At 38.9% G+C, this 14,584-nt stretch overlaps 1 protein-coding gene across 1 annotated transcript; it reads left to right on the forward strand.

Annotated features, from left to right (window-relative positions):
- Positions 1-2,858: 2,858 nt before the first annotated feature.
- Positions 2,859-9,497, forward strand: lrrtm4l2 (leucine rich repeat transmembrane neuronal 4 like 2; the record flags this gene model as incomplete). The annotated part of the gene is made up of 3 exons (XM_083673294.1): positions 2,859-2,862; positions 3,474-5,089; positions 9,429-9,497. 3 exons carry the CDS (start codon positions 2,859-2,861, stop codon positions 9,495-9,497), a joined length of 1,689 nt encoding a protein of 562 aa, XP_083529420.1.
- Between the last annotated feature and the right edge of the window lie 5,087 nt (positions 9,498-14,584).

Genomic DNA, 14,584 nt, shown 5'->3' on the forward strand with positions numbered 1-14,584 from the left:
ATAGGCCATCAGTACAACAAACAACAAGCTGTAGAAAGATATCTCTGATTAGGTGTACAAGAGAAGAAAGTGCCTTCTGGAAAGTGCCTTCTGTTGATGATCTGTACTTTAGCTCTTCTATTTTGAGGTATGACATTTATGCTGACATACATTTTGTGAATTAATACAATCCACTTCTCCTCTCGGGATACAGGGTTGAGAGATGTTTTCTTCTAACAGAGGATTACATAGCAGTCCAGTGGTCAAGTTAAAACACCCACACACATAGATTGACAGCAACTATGTTATATTTAAAGCATTATCTGCAGTTCAATCACAGCCTAATCCTAACATGAGATCCATGTTCCTAACTCCGACTTTTACATAATCATCAATCATGCATTTATATAAATCTCGAGGATTCAGCCTATACACTCATATGCACATCAGATTATCTTAATTTGCAGAAGCAGAGATCACAAGACGTTTGTAAACAAATCTGGAAAAGAGCTCTGTAAAAGAGAATTACGCAGGGCTGATTCAAGGGCCTACCATCAAAGAAGCTCTCATATACACTATCCTAAATAACTTGATAAAGATGTCATGTATGTGCCGGTTTATCTATTAAGCATTTGTTTTCGAGCATTAAGATATAGACCATTACAGAACTGGTTGAGTAGTATGCTGTGTTCAGTCATTGAACACTTAGAAAACAGGCTAATGGGATTTTACACAGTGAAAGCCATGAAAGTCCTATGTAATCAAAACCCATGTAAGTAAGAGCAAAAAGAACACCCTGCATACATGTCTGTTCAAGTCTCAAATCCCCCTTTTGTCATTGAAAAAACTATAGGATTTCAGCAACAGTAAAATGGTGCATGCCTGCCATCTGCTGTCCTAACAACGCGTTGCAATTGAAATTAGCATTTCAAAAGTGCATTTAACAGAAAGCTGCTTGAATTGTGTCGTATTTGTCAAGCAATCAATGATTCCTAAATAATAGTATGTGTATACACTGTTTGTGTCGTGGAGAGGTTTGGCGTCTATTTCAACATGTCATTTCATCAATACATTATGTCCTTGTTATCGCCAATGAAGCGCAAGTGCTCGTAGTGCACCAAGCGATTGGACGAGAGCACATTGTATTTTTCTTTGTGTACATGGGGTGCCGCTGTTACTCCACATGTTCGATTCAAAATATTTATCAGGTTGATTATTTTGGGGAATCTTCAAACATGTTCCAGAAAAAATATAAAACATACACATACAATCAAATAAAGCAGATGCATTGTGCCTTTTTATGGAAGGAAGGAATCGAATATATTAGTGGTGGACAAAGGCAAAGGGTTGATAATATTTACCATAGGATCATATAAAAACATTTGTGGTTGGTGTACTCTTTTATTGTTTTGAACAACAGAACTGCCTAATGTCAGGATGTTAGAGTACAATAGCTTCCAGAAATGATAGAAGAGTGACATACAGTAACAGTGTCACTTCATTCTAGACAGAAACCCATGACTCTGAAAGCATACCGTTAATAAGACAGCATTATTAATATGTTGACAGACTGGGGTATAAGGGGTAAGAGAAGATGTATTAAAAAATGAGTCACAGTGCTCTCCATTTACAGGAACAAACACGTCGTTTTTACTTTCGTGTAGATATCTTTATTTGTTATAGATATAGTATACGATATTTTGCTATGAAGCTATTTGCAAATATACCAATAAAGTAAACTGTTCTACAAACTGCAAATGACCACATTGTCTTCTTTTGCCCCTGATTAGATGCCAGATTATTCCTCATTCCTATTCACTAAATTCCTCATGAATGGAAGAGTAGAGCCTTTTTGAATATATTTTCTGTTTGAAACTGTTTGATGTCTTTCAAAAATAATGTTATAGACCTAGCTAACACATAAAGTTAGTTGAATAATTGGTTGTTGCATCTATCTATCTCTCTATCTCTATGGCTCTCTCCCTTATTCGTTCTCTCTCTCTCTTTCCACTCTCTCTCTCTCTCTCTCTCTCTCTCTCTCTCTCTCTCTCTCTCTCTCTCTCGCTCGCTCTCTCTCACACAGACATTGATATATGTATTTCAACAATAATGTTATAGACCTACCTGACTTCAACCCTTCAGTGTGACATATGTTTTCACAGAAAGTTAGTTGAAGAATTGGTTGTTGCATCTACAGTATCTATCGGTCCGTCTGTTCGTCCGTCCGTCCGTCCGTCTGACTGTCTGTCCCTCTCTGTGTCAGTCAACAATACTGTTATAGACCTACCTGGCTTCAGCCCTTGAGGGAGTTGAAGCATATGCTTTAGCATAGAAAGTTATTGAAGAATTGGTTGTTGCATCTATCTATCCATCCATCCATCCATCTCTCTCTCTCTCTCTCTCTCTCTCTCTCTCTCTCTCTCTCTCCCTCACTCTCTCTCGTTAAAGAGCGAGCATGTGTGTGTGTGTGTTTTAAAGAGAACGAGTGGGAGAGCACAACATATTTTACTCAGACGAAATTGTTTATTGCGCATACAGCAGTTGCGTCTCGTTGAAGTCACTAGTACCCAGCACTTACAATTAGTGATGAGCGCATCTCTTACGCCTTGCGTCCAATCGATGCTCCGTAAATTTCACGACTTTGATGCCAATATATTAAAACATTTCGAAGACTACGCTACAAACGTTATAAACCTGTTGTCTCTTTCTCAATCTAAAGTAGGCAATCTATGATGTTTACCTTGTGGATCATCAACTCCGGTAAAAAATGTCAATACATTTTCCAAGGAAGAACAGGCGTGTGGGTCATGTGAAAGGAGTTTCATGTATTCTTCAGACTGTTTTTTCAGACTGAAACGATTGATCGTCTTTCAAAAACAATGGGTAAGTGTGGACGACTTTTAATAAAACGATCAGATGGACTACGGTGTGCGTTCTTTTACATGAGAGCTAGTACGTGAAGGCTGGTCTGGATGTTTGCCTCGGTGTACAGTATAATGCAGTCTTTTTTGTTTGATTTGTGAAAGTTGTGTGAAATTATTCATTGTTCTTTTAAAGCCAAGTGGGGTCAAATAGTTAATATTTTGCTCCGTTTTGTACTGTAGCCTATGCATGTCTGATGTCTTATTATTATGCTTCTACGAAATTGGTCCTTGAGACATACAGTTAGGTAAGCCCTCTCATAAAGAAAATGAAATGTTAAAATATGCAACAATATCCATGTTTCCTTTATTATGTACTGAAAATACATCCTTTCCCACTCACATAAACGATAAATGTGAGTGTTCTTTAGGCTTGATGATCGATTCTGCCTTTGTAGACTATATTTCAATCACCTAAAAGTCCCCATAAAAGATACCCATTGCCAATCATTTCACTTATCATAATGACATTGTTAAATTTATTGGGGCATAAGTCCACAAATTTTTCATGGATATGCTCATATATTGAAATGTAGGTATGTGCTTTGCCTCTCAATCTCTGCTCCCCTCCAGGTTCCCTTGTTTGGGATGGGAGACTGTCATGTCTTCTTCTCCAGGCATCTATTCTGCTGCTGCTCAGCAAGGGGGAGAGGATGTGCCCTGCAAGTTGCCGCTGTGAGGGGAAGATTGTTTATTGTGAGTCTGGCATCTTTCAAGACATCCCAGAAAACATATCTACTGGATGCCAGGGTCTATCCTTGCGCTATAACAGCCTATTGATTCTACTGCCTTACCAATTTGCTCATCTCAACCAGCTTATCTGGCTTTACCTGGACCACAACTCTATCAGCACCATAGATAACTTAGCCTTCCAGGGCGTGCGGAGGCTCAAAGAACTGATCCTCAGCTCCAACAAGATCACACATCTACACAATAACACTTTTAATGGTGTGCCGAACCTGCGCAATCTTGAGTTATCCTATAACCAGATACAGTCCCTGCATCCAGGTCATTTCTATGGCCTGCGTAAGCTCCAAAATCTTCATCTTCGGTCCAATGGTCTTAAAAGGATCCCCATACGCACTTTTCTGGAGTGCCGCAGCCTTGAGTTCCTGGACCTGGGTTACAATCACTTGCGCACCCTAACCCGCACCACCTTCTTGGGGTTGTTTAAGTTGAAAGAACTTCACCTGGAGCATAATCAATTTTCAAGGATTAATTTTTTTCTTTTCCCACGCCTTACCAACCTCCAGGCCCTTTACTTGCAATGGAACCGCATACGAACCATCAATCAGGGCTTGCCTTGGGTCTGGCATACACTGCAGAAATTAGACCTCTCAGGAAATGACATCCAGATCTTGGACCCAGCGGTTTTCCATTGTATGCCAAACTTACAAATACTGAATCTTGACTCTAACAAGCTCAGCAATGTGTCCCAGGGCACAGTTACAGCCTGGATATCCCTCACCACCATCAGCCTGGTTGGTAACGCCTGGGACTGTAGCCCCAGCATCTGCCCGCTGGTGGCCTGGCTGAAAAACTTCAGAGGCACAAAGGACATCAACGTGATATGCAGCAGCCCCAAGTCAGTTCAGGGAGACAGGGTTATGGACATAGTGAGGAACTACTCAATCTGTGTTGACATAGAAGATGATGTGCCAACTGCTGCTCTGATCACGAGGCAGACTACAACCCAAGCTATAGACACCACAAGGCCCACACCTCCCTCTTCCACAACCACGATAACCCAAGGTCCTGCACCAACAGTACAAAGACTTCCATCGCATCCTGTCTCTCCCTTTGTGGCAAACAAGGGGGCAAGGGAGTCCACACTAACAACCTCTGCCTCTCCAGAATCCCCATCATTTATCCCAGAGCTAGAGTTTGAGCATATGGCCTTCCATAAAATCATTGCAGGTGGTGTAGCCCTGTTCCTGTCTGTGTCATTGATCCTCCTAGTGATTTATGTCTCATGGAGGCGCTACCCCAATAGCATGAGGCAGCTGCAGCAGCACTCAACCAAACACAAGCGCAGAAAAAAGGCCCGGAAGCAGGAGCTTGACCTTAATTCTCAGTTACAAGAGTATTATTTGAGTTACCATACCAACTCTGAGACTATGGATGCACTGGTAAATGAAACAGGGGCCTCCCCCTGCACCTGTACTATCTCAGGATCCATAGAATGTGAGGTATGATCTGTCAACTCCATCCTAAAAATGCACTCTACAGCTGGGAGTCAGAGGTAAGTGTTTTCCACAGGAAGGCCCTGAGTGTACTGTATGCCTGAGTTAAACCTCCATCCTACATTTGACCTTGTTGTCACTCAATGTGCTTGTATTCCTGATTTTAATCTTCATAAATTGTAACAAAAATGTCTGCAATATTAGTAGGCTCTCTATATATATACTTCACCATGACATTAAACCTAATGTAACAAGACCATTTGACAGTTTATGACAAATTGCTTTTGCAGTATGAAAAATGCAGGTAAAGTAATGTATGTTGATTGTGGTCACATAGTATTCCTCTGCTGTATATTTTGGCATGCATAGAGCATGTGTAATCAGGTTTCATAGCCAAAAATTAGGGAGGCTTTACATGGATGAGGTTTACCTATTTAACAAAATAAATACAATTTTAAGGCATCTCTGTATTGCCTTGGTAAGCTTCTTACAGCCTACGATAATACTCATTATCCTTGTTTGTGTATTGCATAGAGAATGTTGGAGTGTCTTGGATTGTTTTACATTTAACACAGATTTTATATACTCACATATACTGACATACATCCATATATCAGTCACACTTCTCGCTTCTCATAGTCGGATTAATACTGTATCAGTCTAAATAAGATAAAACAAAAATGGATACATAACTGGCCAATAGGGTTAGACTGCCACCTATTCCTAAGAATCACTCTCTATCCCAAAGACATGTTGCTTGTCTCTGTGCCTGGCAGCTCTTATTAAGGCTACTCAAGCCATCTGTTAATGACCCTAACCCTAACCCTAAACCTTCAAAAACAGGCTGAACAATCACACTGACCAATTTATTTTTCTGTCATTGACATTGAAATGGTTTCTTAGGGAATCATGCAGGCTCTTAATTGCAATCACTTGATCAATGTATGCTTTTAAAGGGAATTCTTAGTTTAAAAGGTGACATTAAAGATATGGAAGTACCCTACCCGATGATTATTTATTTTGCTAAAAGCACTTGTTCTCAAGGTAATCTGAGCCTTTCATGAAATGAATGCACTCTCCATGTTCATGTTTGAACTCCATTTAGGCTGTTTAATGTGGTCTAAAAACGGGACAGCACTCAAAGTAGCCCTTGACAAATTGCCACGTAGCTGTGACAGCAGTGGTCTCCTAAAATGACACCTTTATTGTGACAAAACCAATTAATTCAATGGAAGTTGTAAACAGCAATGTTATTTTGTATAGCTGCATCTACTGCAGGTGTTTGAGTCAGCAGTATGGAAAGATATAATAATAATAATAATAATAATAATAATAATAATAATAATAATAACAATAATAAACCAATAGTACAATAGAAGAAAAGTGAAATAGGAAAACAATAAATAAACAGCAGTAGCTGTAGCCATGATACAAGCAATGGGAATAGATAATTAAAGCACTATTCAAGTAAAACCCAAGCAATACAGACCAATAGTGAAATAGAAAGCCGTCTCTCTCTTTATCTTTACCTCACATAGGTCACAGAGGGCAATAAATGATGAATGTGTACCTTAGTCAAATAACAGTATATATATAAATAATATATGTACAGTACTGTAGTAGGGAAGCAGACCCTGATTTTTGTGGGAGATGAGATATGCAATTCCTCGATTTTGGACATGTATCCATGGTCCCTTAGGTCCTCATGGCCTCCCTATTCAACCATAATGGTATGGGTTAATAATCGTATTAGATATTGTGATATTCATCAAAACTAGGGGTGAATGGACAGGATGTCATGTTATGTTGATATGTACTGTAATTGTAAGTAAAGTTGTTGTAGCATTCGTACTGTGCACAGGCACCTGTCAGAGTAAGCAACAGGGCAACATGTTTCCCTCCCTATTACCACTGTGTGGTCTTCTGTGATTGTCCTCTGTTCTCTTCCTCTTTTGGCACTTGCTGAATGCAGCAGCAGCAGCAGCAGCAGCGTCCTCCATGCTGTGTATGTTTGGGTTGGTGTGGGAGTGCAGTATTCTCGCCGTGAGAAAGCCAAGTGAAAGAACAGGCATGACAGACGCTGAGCGAACAGGTCCTCCAAGGGTCAAGGCACTTTTGCGATTAGGAAAATACCACCCGCCTCCGCCTGTCCTCTCTTCTTCTCCTCCCTCCCTTTCTCAGCTCCCTCACGGAAAGGAAAGAAAATTAATGTGGGCAAGGAGACATGTGTGCATGTGTTAAGGCAGGCAGAATTAGGGGAACTTGGTGCCAATGTGTAAAAGCTATTTATATCTATGAGCTATCCTACCTCATCAAAAAAGGTGGCTCAAATTAATGTCCCAGACTTTAATTTGAGCATGATAATCTTATCCTTATTAGGATCTTGCTGCTGGTCAGAAGGTTACTCAATGTGTCAGTCATTCTTCAGACCCAGAGGAGCTGTTACCTTACAGTAGGTGTTATGTATTGGCTGGTATTAGCAGCTTTTAATCAATAATATAATGTCATTTGGGAAAAAAACGATTTCTCTATATCAGACCAAGCACTAGCACAAGTTAAAGCTAAAATGTAGCCAAGTAAACAAAAGCATTGTACCAAGGAAGCTCAGTTCAAGCAATTAGCACTCATTTGTCTTCATCTATGGGAATGAAAATATAAATTCACACCATTGATTTTGAGGCCATCATTTCATTGTTAACTTGTAAAGTACCCTATTACTCCCCCACTCATTGTTGAAGGACTACTTCTGGGTTTGTTGACTAGAAATGCTTTAGAGAATAGAGAGAGCCAGGTGAAAAATGAGGCAACCCAATATCACATGTCCACATTAGATGAATCGGTAGATTCAACAACTCATAGGAACAAATTAATCAACACATTTTTTTAAATCGACTAACAGCCGATTCATGTGTAATGTACATAGTAAAAATGTTAGGAATGGTTGATGCTTATTTGTTTACAAAAATATGTATGCTCTCCATCATTCAATACACTCTCTAAATATGACTCAGGGTTTTTTTTAGCCGCTAGGCATGGTGGTACTGCTGCCTGCAAGATTTACATACACATGCATCATGCTTCCAGCAATAGCCTCAATGATGAATTCCTTTGTCTGGAAAGTGAATGGCATCTTCTTTGTGTACAAAAGAGAAATCTTTTCTAAATGATTTCAAAATTGATTAGTTGATCTCCTTTTGCTTTTAGTGTAAATATGTGCATCTTAATCATCCCTTGATGTGTCTAATCTAGATTGACACAGTGCAGTTGTTTTTCTATTCTAATTTGCTTAAGCCTATGAAAGGAGTCTTAGCGGAAAACAATGGTACATATCTCTAGAATGGTATTATTACCTATCTTAATAACGGTCTAACTTTGGTGTTGTAGAAATGCAGCTACTGTATGCTATGATTTGTCTAGGATTTATACCATTTTAGTTAACCTTTGTGTGCTTACAGTAAGTTATCAAATAATGGACACAACAGTCCCCAGGTTATAATAAACATTTTATAGATAGGATTTTTCCTCAAATGTATTATACTTTTATTTGTGAACAGCTAGATATTTAGGCTACAGCTCTTTTAGTGCTCATTAAATGAGCAATAAGAACATTTCATTGCATTGTTTGGTAGAATCTACAGTAGCCAGTCCTCTCAGTACTGTATCTCTTCTACCAGACCCATACTGGATTTGACAGATGTACGTACTTACCACTCTCTGCAGATTGCTCTAATTAGTATTTGTAATGCTGCTTCATTATCGTAATGTTACGATAAAGCACAATTTTAATTGAATCCTCCCTATATTCAATTCATATTCTTTAGTTGTATATGCTATTAACTATTCATTCTGTGTCCATGTATTCAATGTTTATTATGTGTTAATTTAGTGAAACATAATGTGAAACTCAGCTTACAGCTGCATGCCTACTCAACATTATGCAACATTCTGAATGTGTCGTTTGTGCTATGTTGTTTTCTTTTCTAACGATTCTTAAAGCATTTTTATTTGCGTGGTAATGGAGGTAGAGTGCTCACACACTGTGGTCACACATAATACTTACAACTATTATTTCTGTTTATGGCTTTTATGACATACCTACAGTGGATATGAACTAATGTAAGGCAGTAATAATTCTAGGCTAAGGGGTTTAAACTGATTTGAGATTTACAATAGAGTATGATATGAAAATGTCAGTGTGTAATTACATAAACCACAAACAGGTATCATAGTTGTACAGTTTGTACAGTACTATGCAACAGTTTTAACTACACTATAACTACAATGTGTGTAGATATAGAGACACGTAAACACACGTAATTGTTTTTTCATTCATTGCCTCCCTTAGAATGAATACACGCACCCAAGACCTTTACCTGGAGCATGGCTGGGAGATCCTATACCCACTGTTCATTGAGGAAGCACTGCACCACAACAAGAGGATCCCCACTACCTCAGTGGCACCATCCTACTGTTCACACAGGTGCCACCCTAGCCCATCTGTCATGTAGGTCTGGACTACATACTGTATATTTATTCCAGTGTCCCCTCTATAGATCATGGGGCAGGAAATCAGTCACATTGGGATCACTGGAGTTTGGAGTTGTTTTTATACCTTTAACCTAATTGATTATCTTATACTGTGAACTGCGGACTGCAACTTGGTTGGTCACCTGGCTGTGTGGCATGAACAACTCTGAAATGAGAATGCTGTAATTGCAGCGTTGAGGCCTTGACTTTGATGCAGTGAATGCTCATCTCCAGCTGTCGTTGTATTTTCTTTTGCATCTGCCAACATTATGTTCGTTGTTGTTGTGTTTATACTCCTCTTGGTGGGATCTCAAGTGAGCAGGACACACAAAATACTGTACCCCACTTTCAAAAGAACCACTGGGATATTCCCCGAAACTGGGAATTTCCACCTGGGATATACAATGAAACACTGATCCTCAATGAAAGCTTGTCTCTCTCCTGAAAAAAAAACAATAGTTTCATTGTGATTACCTCCCACACTCAAAGTTTGACAACATTATTCCGTTTTAACAGACTGTCCTTGTATGTATATGGGCATGGTTGTGGGTTGTTTGTTTGTGGGTTGAGATTGGCCCAGGGTAAAGTAATAATTCCATGTTGGAAAATAGAGCCGTTTGTTTATTGTACAAGCATTATGATTATGGTGCTCTCATAATGCCCTTGTAAAATTGATTACTCACCTCCTACTCATCTTCCTATCTCTCTTTCCTTTCAACCTAACCATTTCAGTATATCATAGGCCTGTATATTGTAGATATCTGAGATTTTAAAGCACACTATTCATCAATCTGTGTTTCGTTTATAGTAGCTGTTGTCATACAATGATACAGTATAATGGACCACAGGTTTAAATTGCTTCGTTAGGATCATCAGTATCAATCAACAGTAGATTGATTGATTTGTACCTGACTCGATTTCCTTTTTCATTATAAAACATGCTTATTTTGATTATGTGCACACATCATTAGTGGCAATGAATGCTTTTATCAGTGACACATTCTGTTGGAGACTGTGTTACAACCACATTATAACAAAATTGTAGAAGTTTTACAACATACTTCAAAATCTTTATCACAAAATAACTGCATTCATAAAATGTTCAACCTAACTGCCAGACAACGACTTCATGCAATTTCCCTTGTATATTCTTGTCTTTGTGCTCATTGACTTTAATGCTATGATAATGTGTGTGGTCATGTATAAAATGCATTTGTCAAAGCAAATTGTATGCCCAGGTCAAGTAATTATGGTGATGGGCATTAGGCTTTGTTCCATGAAATATAAAGGAAAAGAAATGGCTTATGTTATTTAGTTGGGTATATACATTTTTAAAAATGCTTTCAAATCTTGTAGAAACCATGTAGATTACCTGTATGCAGTGAACTGTTTGATTCCTCACCTTACGCTTCAAAGAACTCAATAGGATCACTTAATTTTTAATTGTAGAATTGCAAAGAATTGTCTGTTACATTTGTTTGTTATTTATTAAATTGGTGTGTAATACTAGGTTTAACTCTGTTTTCTGTTAAAGGCATAATCTGGGATTGGTGCATCCATATTTTGACTTTTAAATGAAATATAACCATTGATTCTTGAAGAATATAATGTATAATGTTATATAATGGTCTTACCCCATCAACACCCAAAATATAAGCTTGTTTTACTCCATTGTTTGTAAACAGTGTAATTGTAAACAAACACTGTATAGCTTCAAACTTAGTTAAAACTAACATTGTTATGTTAATGGAGGTCTCTTCTTGCATCCATAGCCCCGTCTATGAAATTGAGAGTGGTTACATTTCTCCAGCCCAATCTCTCAGCTCTTTACCAAAAAAGTGGCTGGGAGACAGTTGTTGTTGTTTGAATCCCAGATTGCCCCTTTAAAGCAGGCTTATTTTGGGGAAATTTACACTGCAGTATCTTTGATTCACATTAAGGTCTAATTTGATTAACTACTCCACAAATGACATCTTGAAATTAACATTTTGTAATAACGTCCAACTAGAGTTACTTTTTGCATCAACGTAATTGTCCAAATATAACTTGTATTCAGTAAATATTCACTCGACTGGAAGTCTAATTACAAACCAACAATGTGCAAAGATGACGAGAATCAACACAATGATTAATTAATTACAAAAACAGTCATTACTCTTGGTGGAAATTGCCTTAAATGATATTGTCATATATTGTTTTGCTGTTTTCAAGCTGAATGTAACTGCACAACACAAAAAAAAACACATTTGATGAGGTTTTGATAGAAAAATAAATCCCATTCCATTTATTTGGTAATCTCTTTCTCGAGGTCATCCTTTGGAGAAATATCTCCAAGACATTCACGTTTTATGTTTTAAACTGTATACAATATTCAATATCTTATTGTGTGATGGGTTTTATAGGAATTATTTATTTATTATGTATTATTTATAGGAACATTTCTGTCTATGTATAATCTACTGTATGTATAGTGGCAAAACCAGCCGTTTTAGATTATCCAACATTAGTTGCATTCAGTAACATCTAGCTCCACTTGCCAGATGTCCCACATTAGTGGTAATGATCAATGATGACATTAAAGGGACAAAATGAATACAGGAAATTATGACTATGGATGAATTTACATTACCGTCCTTTGTTCATGATACTCCTTCCCATTTGTGACACCAGTAAGGAGTTTGATGCCATAATACTTTAGGGAATGAGAGGAACATCAAACACATGTATTGAGTACAGAGAGTGACTTGAAGTTGTTTATCACTGAGTGGCAGTTCCTTCCCCCACTCTTCTCCTGGGAGGGCTGGAGGGACTGAATTCTCCATAGAGCCTCTCCCTAAGCCAAACTTCACTGGTTTTGGGAAAGGAAGCCTGCCCTCTTGGATTATGGTGTCGACCACCTCAGCTTGAATAGCTAGAGGCAATGTGTGTGTGTGCAGAAAGCAGATGAAAGAGAGCGAGAGGGAGAGAGGGAGAGAGAGAGAGAGAGATAGCGAGAGAGAGAATACACTTTCCACAGATGTGATTGGCCACTTGGTCCCACAAAAGCAATATATGTGTCTTGTTTCCATTTCCCTTTGCTACCATGTGGTGATGATGGAAGGTGCAGCAACTGCAGTGAAAAACTATTGAAATTGAAATATTTACAAATACATGTAGTCATAGATGCATGCAATGTGTGAATAATATAGTCTCTTCAATCTGTGGTTCACTGCCATCTTTGATAACAATACTCTTAGGGATATATGTGAGCAACATGGTATTTATGGTCCCAAAAAGGTACCTATATACTGTAGAATCCATTGTATATAGGTAGCCTACCATGCAACACTAGGCTATGGGAGCAAAACTCAATCCATTGGGGATAGCGGTGCAAAAAAAGTGGTGCCTTTGAAATCTATGATTAGTACTAATTCCAAATTACTTAATTTAGTCCAATTTCTAATTTTCTTTCGTAACTAAAAAACAATGTTTCCCCTGTCTGGGAAGGATAAGGCTTGGTGCACATTCTGGGTTAAGCTAAGTAATCTCCACTGATGAGATAAAACAACTCAATCAATGTCCAATCCCTAAGACACAAGGGAAGCAATTTATTGGCACAGATAAACACACTCTCTCTCTCTCAGTATCTCTCTCCGCTCTTTATTCAATTTGCCTTTTCCCATCGTATCTTGTTATGGTCTCCTGGCATAGCTGCCAATATAGGTAGGTACAATAAAATGATCCCTCAAAATTCATTATTAATCATATTTTCTACCCATCAGAAGCAAATGTTGCTGTCAGGGACTGCCAGTCCTCATCTGAAGCCTATAGCTAATCAACTGGAAATGACACTTGACAGCTTATGATCAGACCTCAAATCAGATCCAGTGACCTTAACCGTCATAGTCCAGGCCAGCTTTGTGAAAAAAGCATGGGACCGGCCACACATGATCACAGACATACTATGTGGATACCACTTTCAATATGGTTGGTATTAGTGGAGAAGAAACAATTGGCTAACTTAAAGGGACTTAGCATTCCCTGCTGTATGATGCAGCATTCCTATTCCCAACATACTGCAGAGTATTCTGTACATGCACAGCTTCTCTTGGGATTGATTGGTAATTCTGCTCGTCCAGGCTGTACCTCTGAAATGCAGAACCACAGAGAGAGAAAGGGAACCCTGGCAATTTGTTGCTGATAATGTATTCTTCTCCACTTTGGCACATGGATATCATGCAGTGTGGGCAGCGTGGGCCCAGAATGAGTCATGGCTGGAGAGAATACAACTGTAATCATATAGGAGGATTAGCTTCACACTACATTGGGAGAGGGAAGAGGCGAAAACGATGATGATGGACAGCCGACAAGACAATGGTGCTGCCTCTGTGCTCATTAGAGCATAATGGGAGGTAAAATGCTGCCTGGACTTGGCCTACTTTATAATTATGACAGGAAAGTGGTCTGTGAATAACAGCCAACTCCAATTCAAAGTGAAAGGAATAGCTATAAACAAACTGTCATTGTCAAAGTGGCCATTTCATTGAAAAGATTCAGATGAATAAAAAGATTTGAGCAAGGATGGTTATTCCAGTCACGTAGCTCATTGAAGAGTGAGTGACTGTAGCCTGCTGGCAGGAGCTCCCCTCCTCTTCTCAGTGACGTCCCACCTTAAAAAGACAAATATATGTGCTTAACTGCCTCCCTGACATTGACACACCGTGACTCATGCTGCCATGCTATTTCAGTTTGGCTGTTGGCAACCCCCAGGTTTCTGCAGCCTCTCCTTCCCCAGGTTGGTCATTTGTTTGCCTCCCCTGCTAGGTTGTTTACTTGTAATTTGGACATCTGTCAAGGTGGTTTGTTTGCTACCCTGTGGTGTGATTAGGGCCACCATTGCCAAATCTAGTAAGATAAATGGGGTTATCAGAACCCTGGCCGTTGGACAGATTCACTTTGGCTGCTTCTCCTTTCTTAAGCTTGGTAAGACACTTA

Source organism: Argentina silus (assembly GCF_951799395.1).
Source record: "Argentina silus genome assembly, chromosome: 7".
NCBI classification, from domain to species: Eukaryota; Metazoa; Chordata; class Actinopteri; order Argentiniformes; family Argentinidae; genus Argentina; species Argentina silus.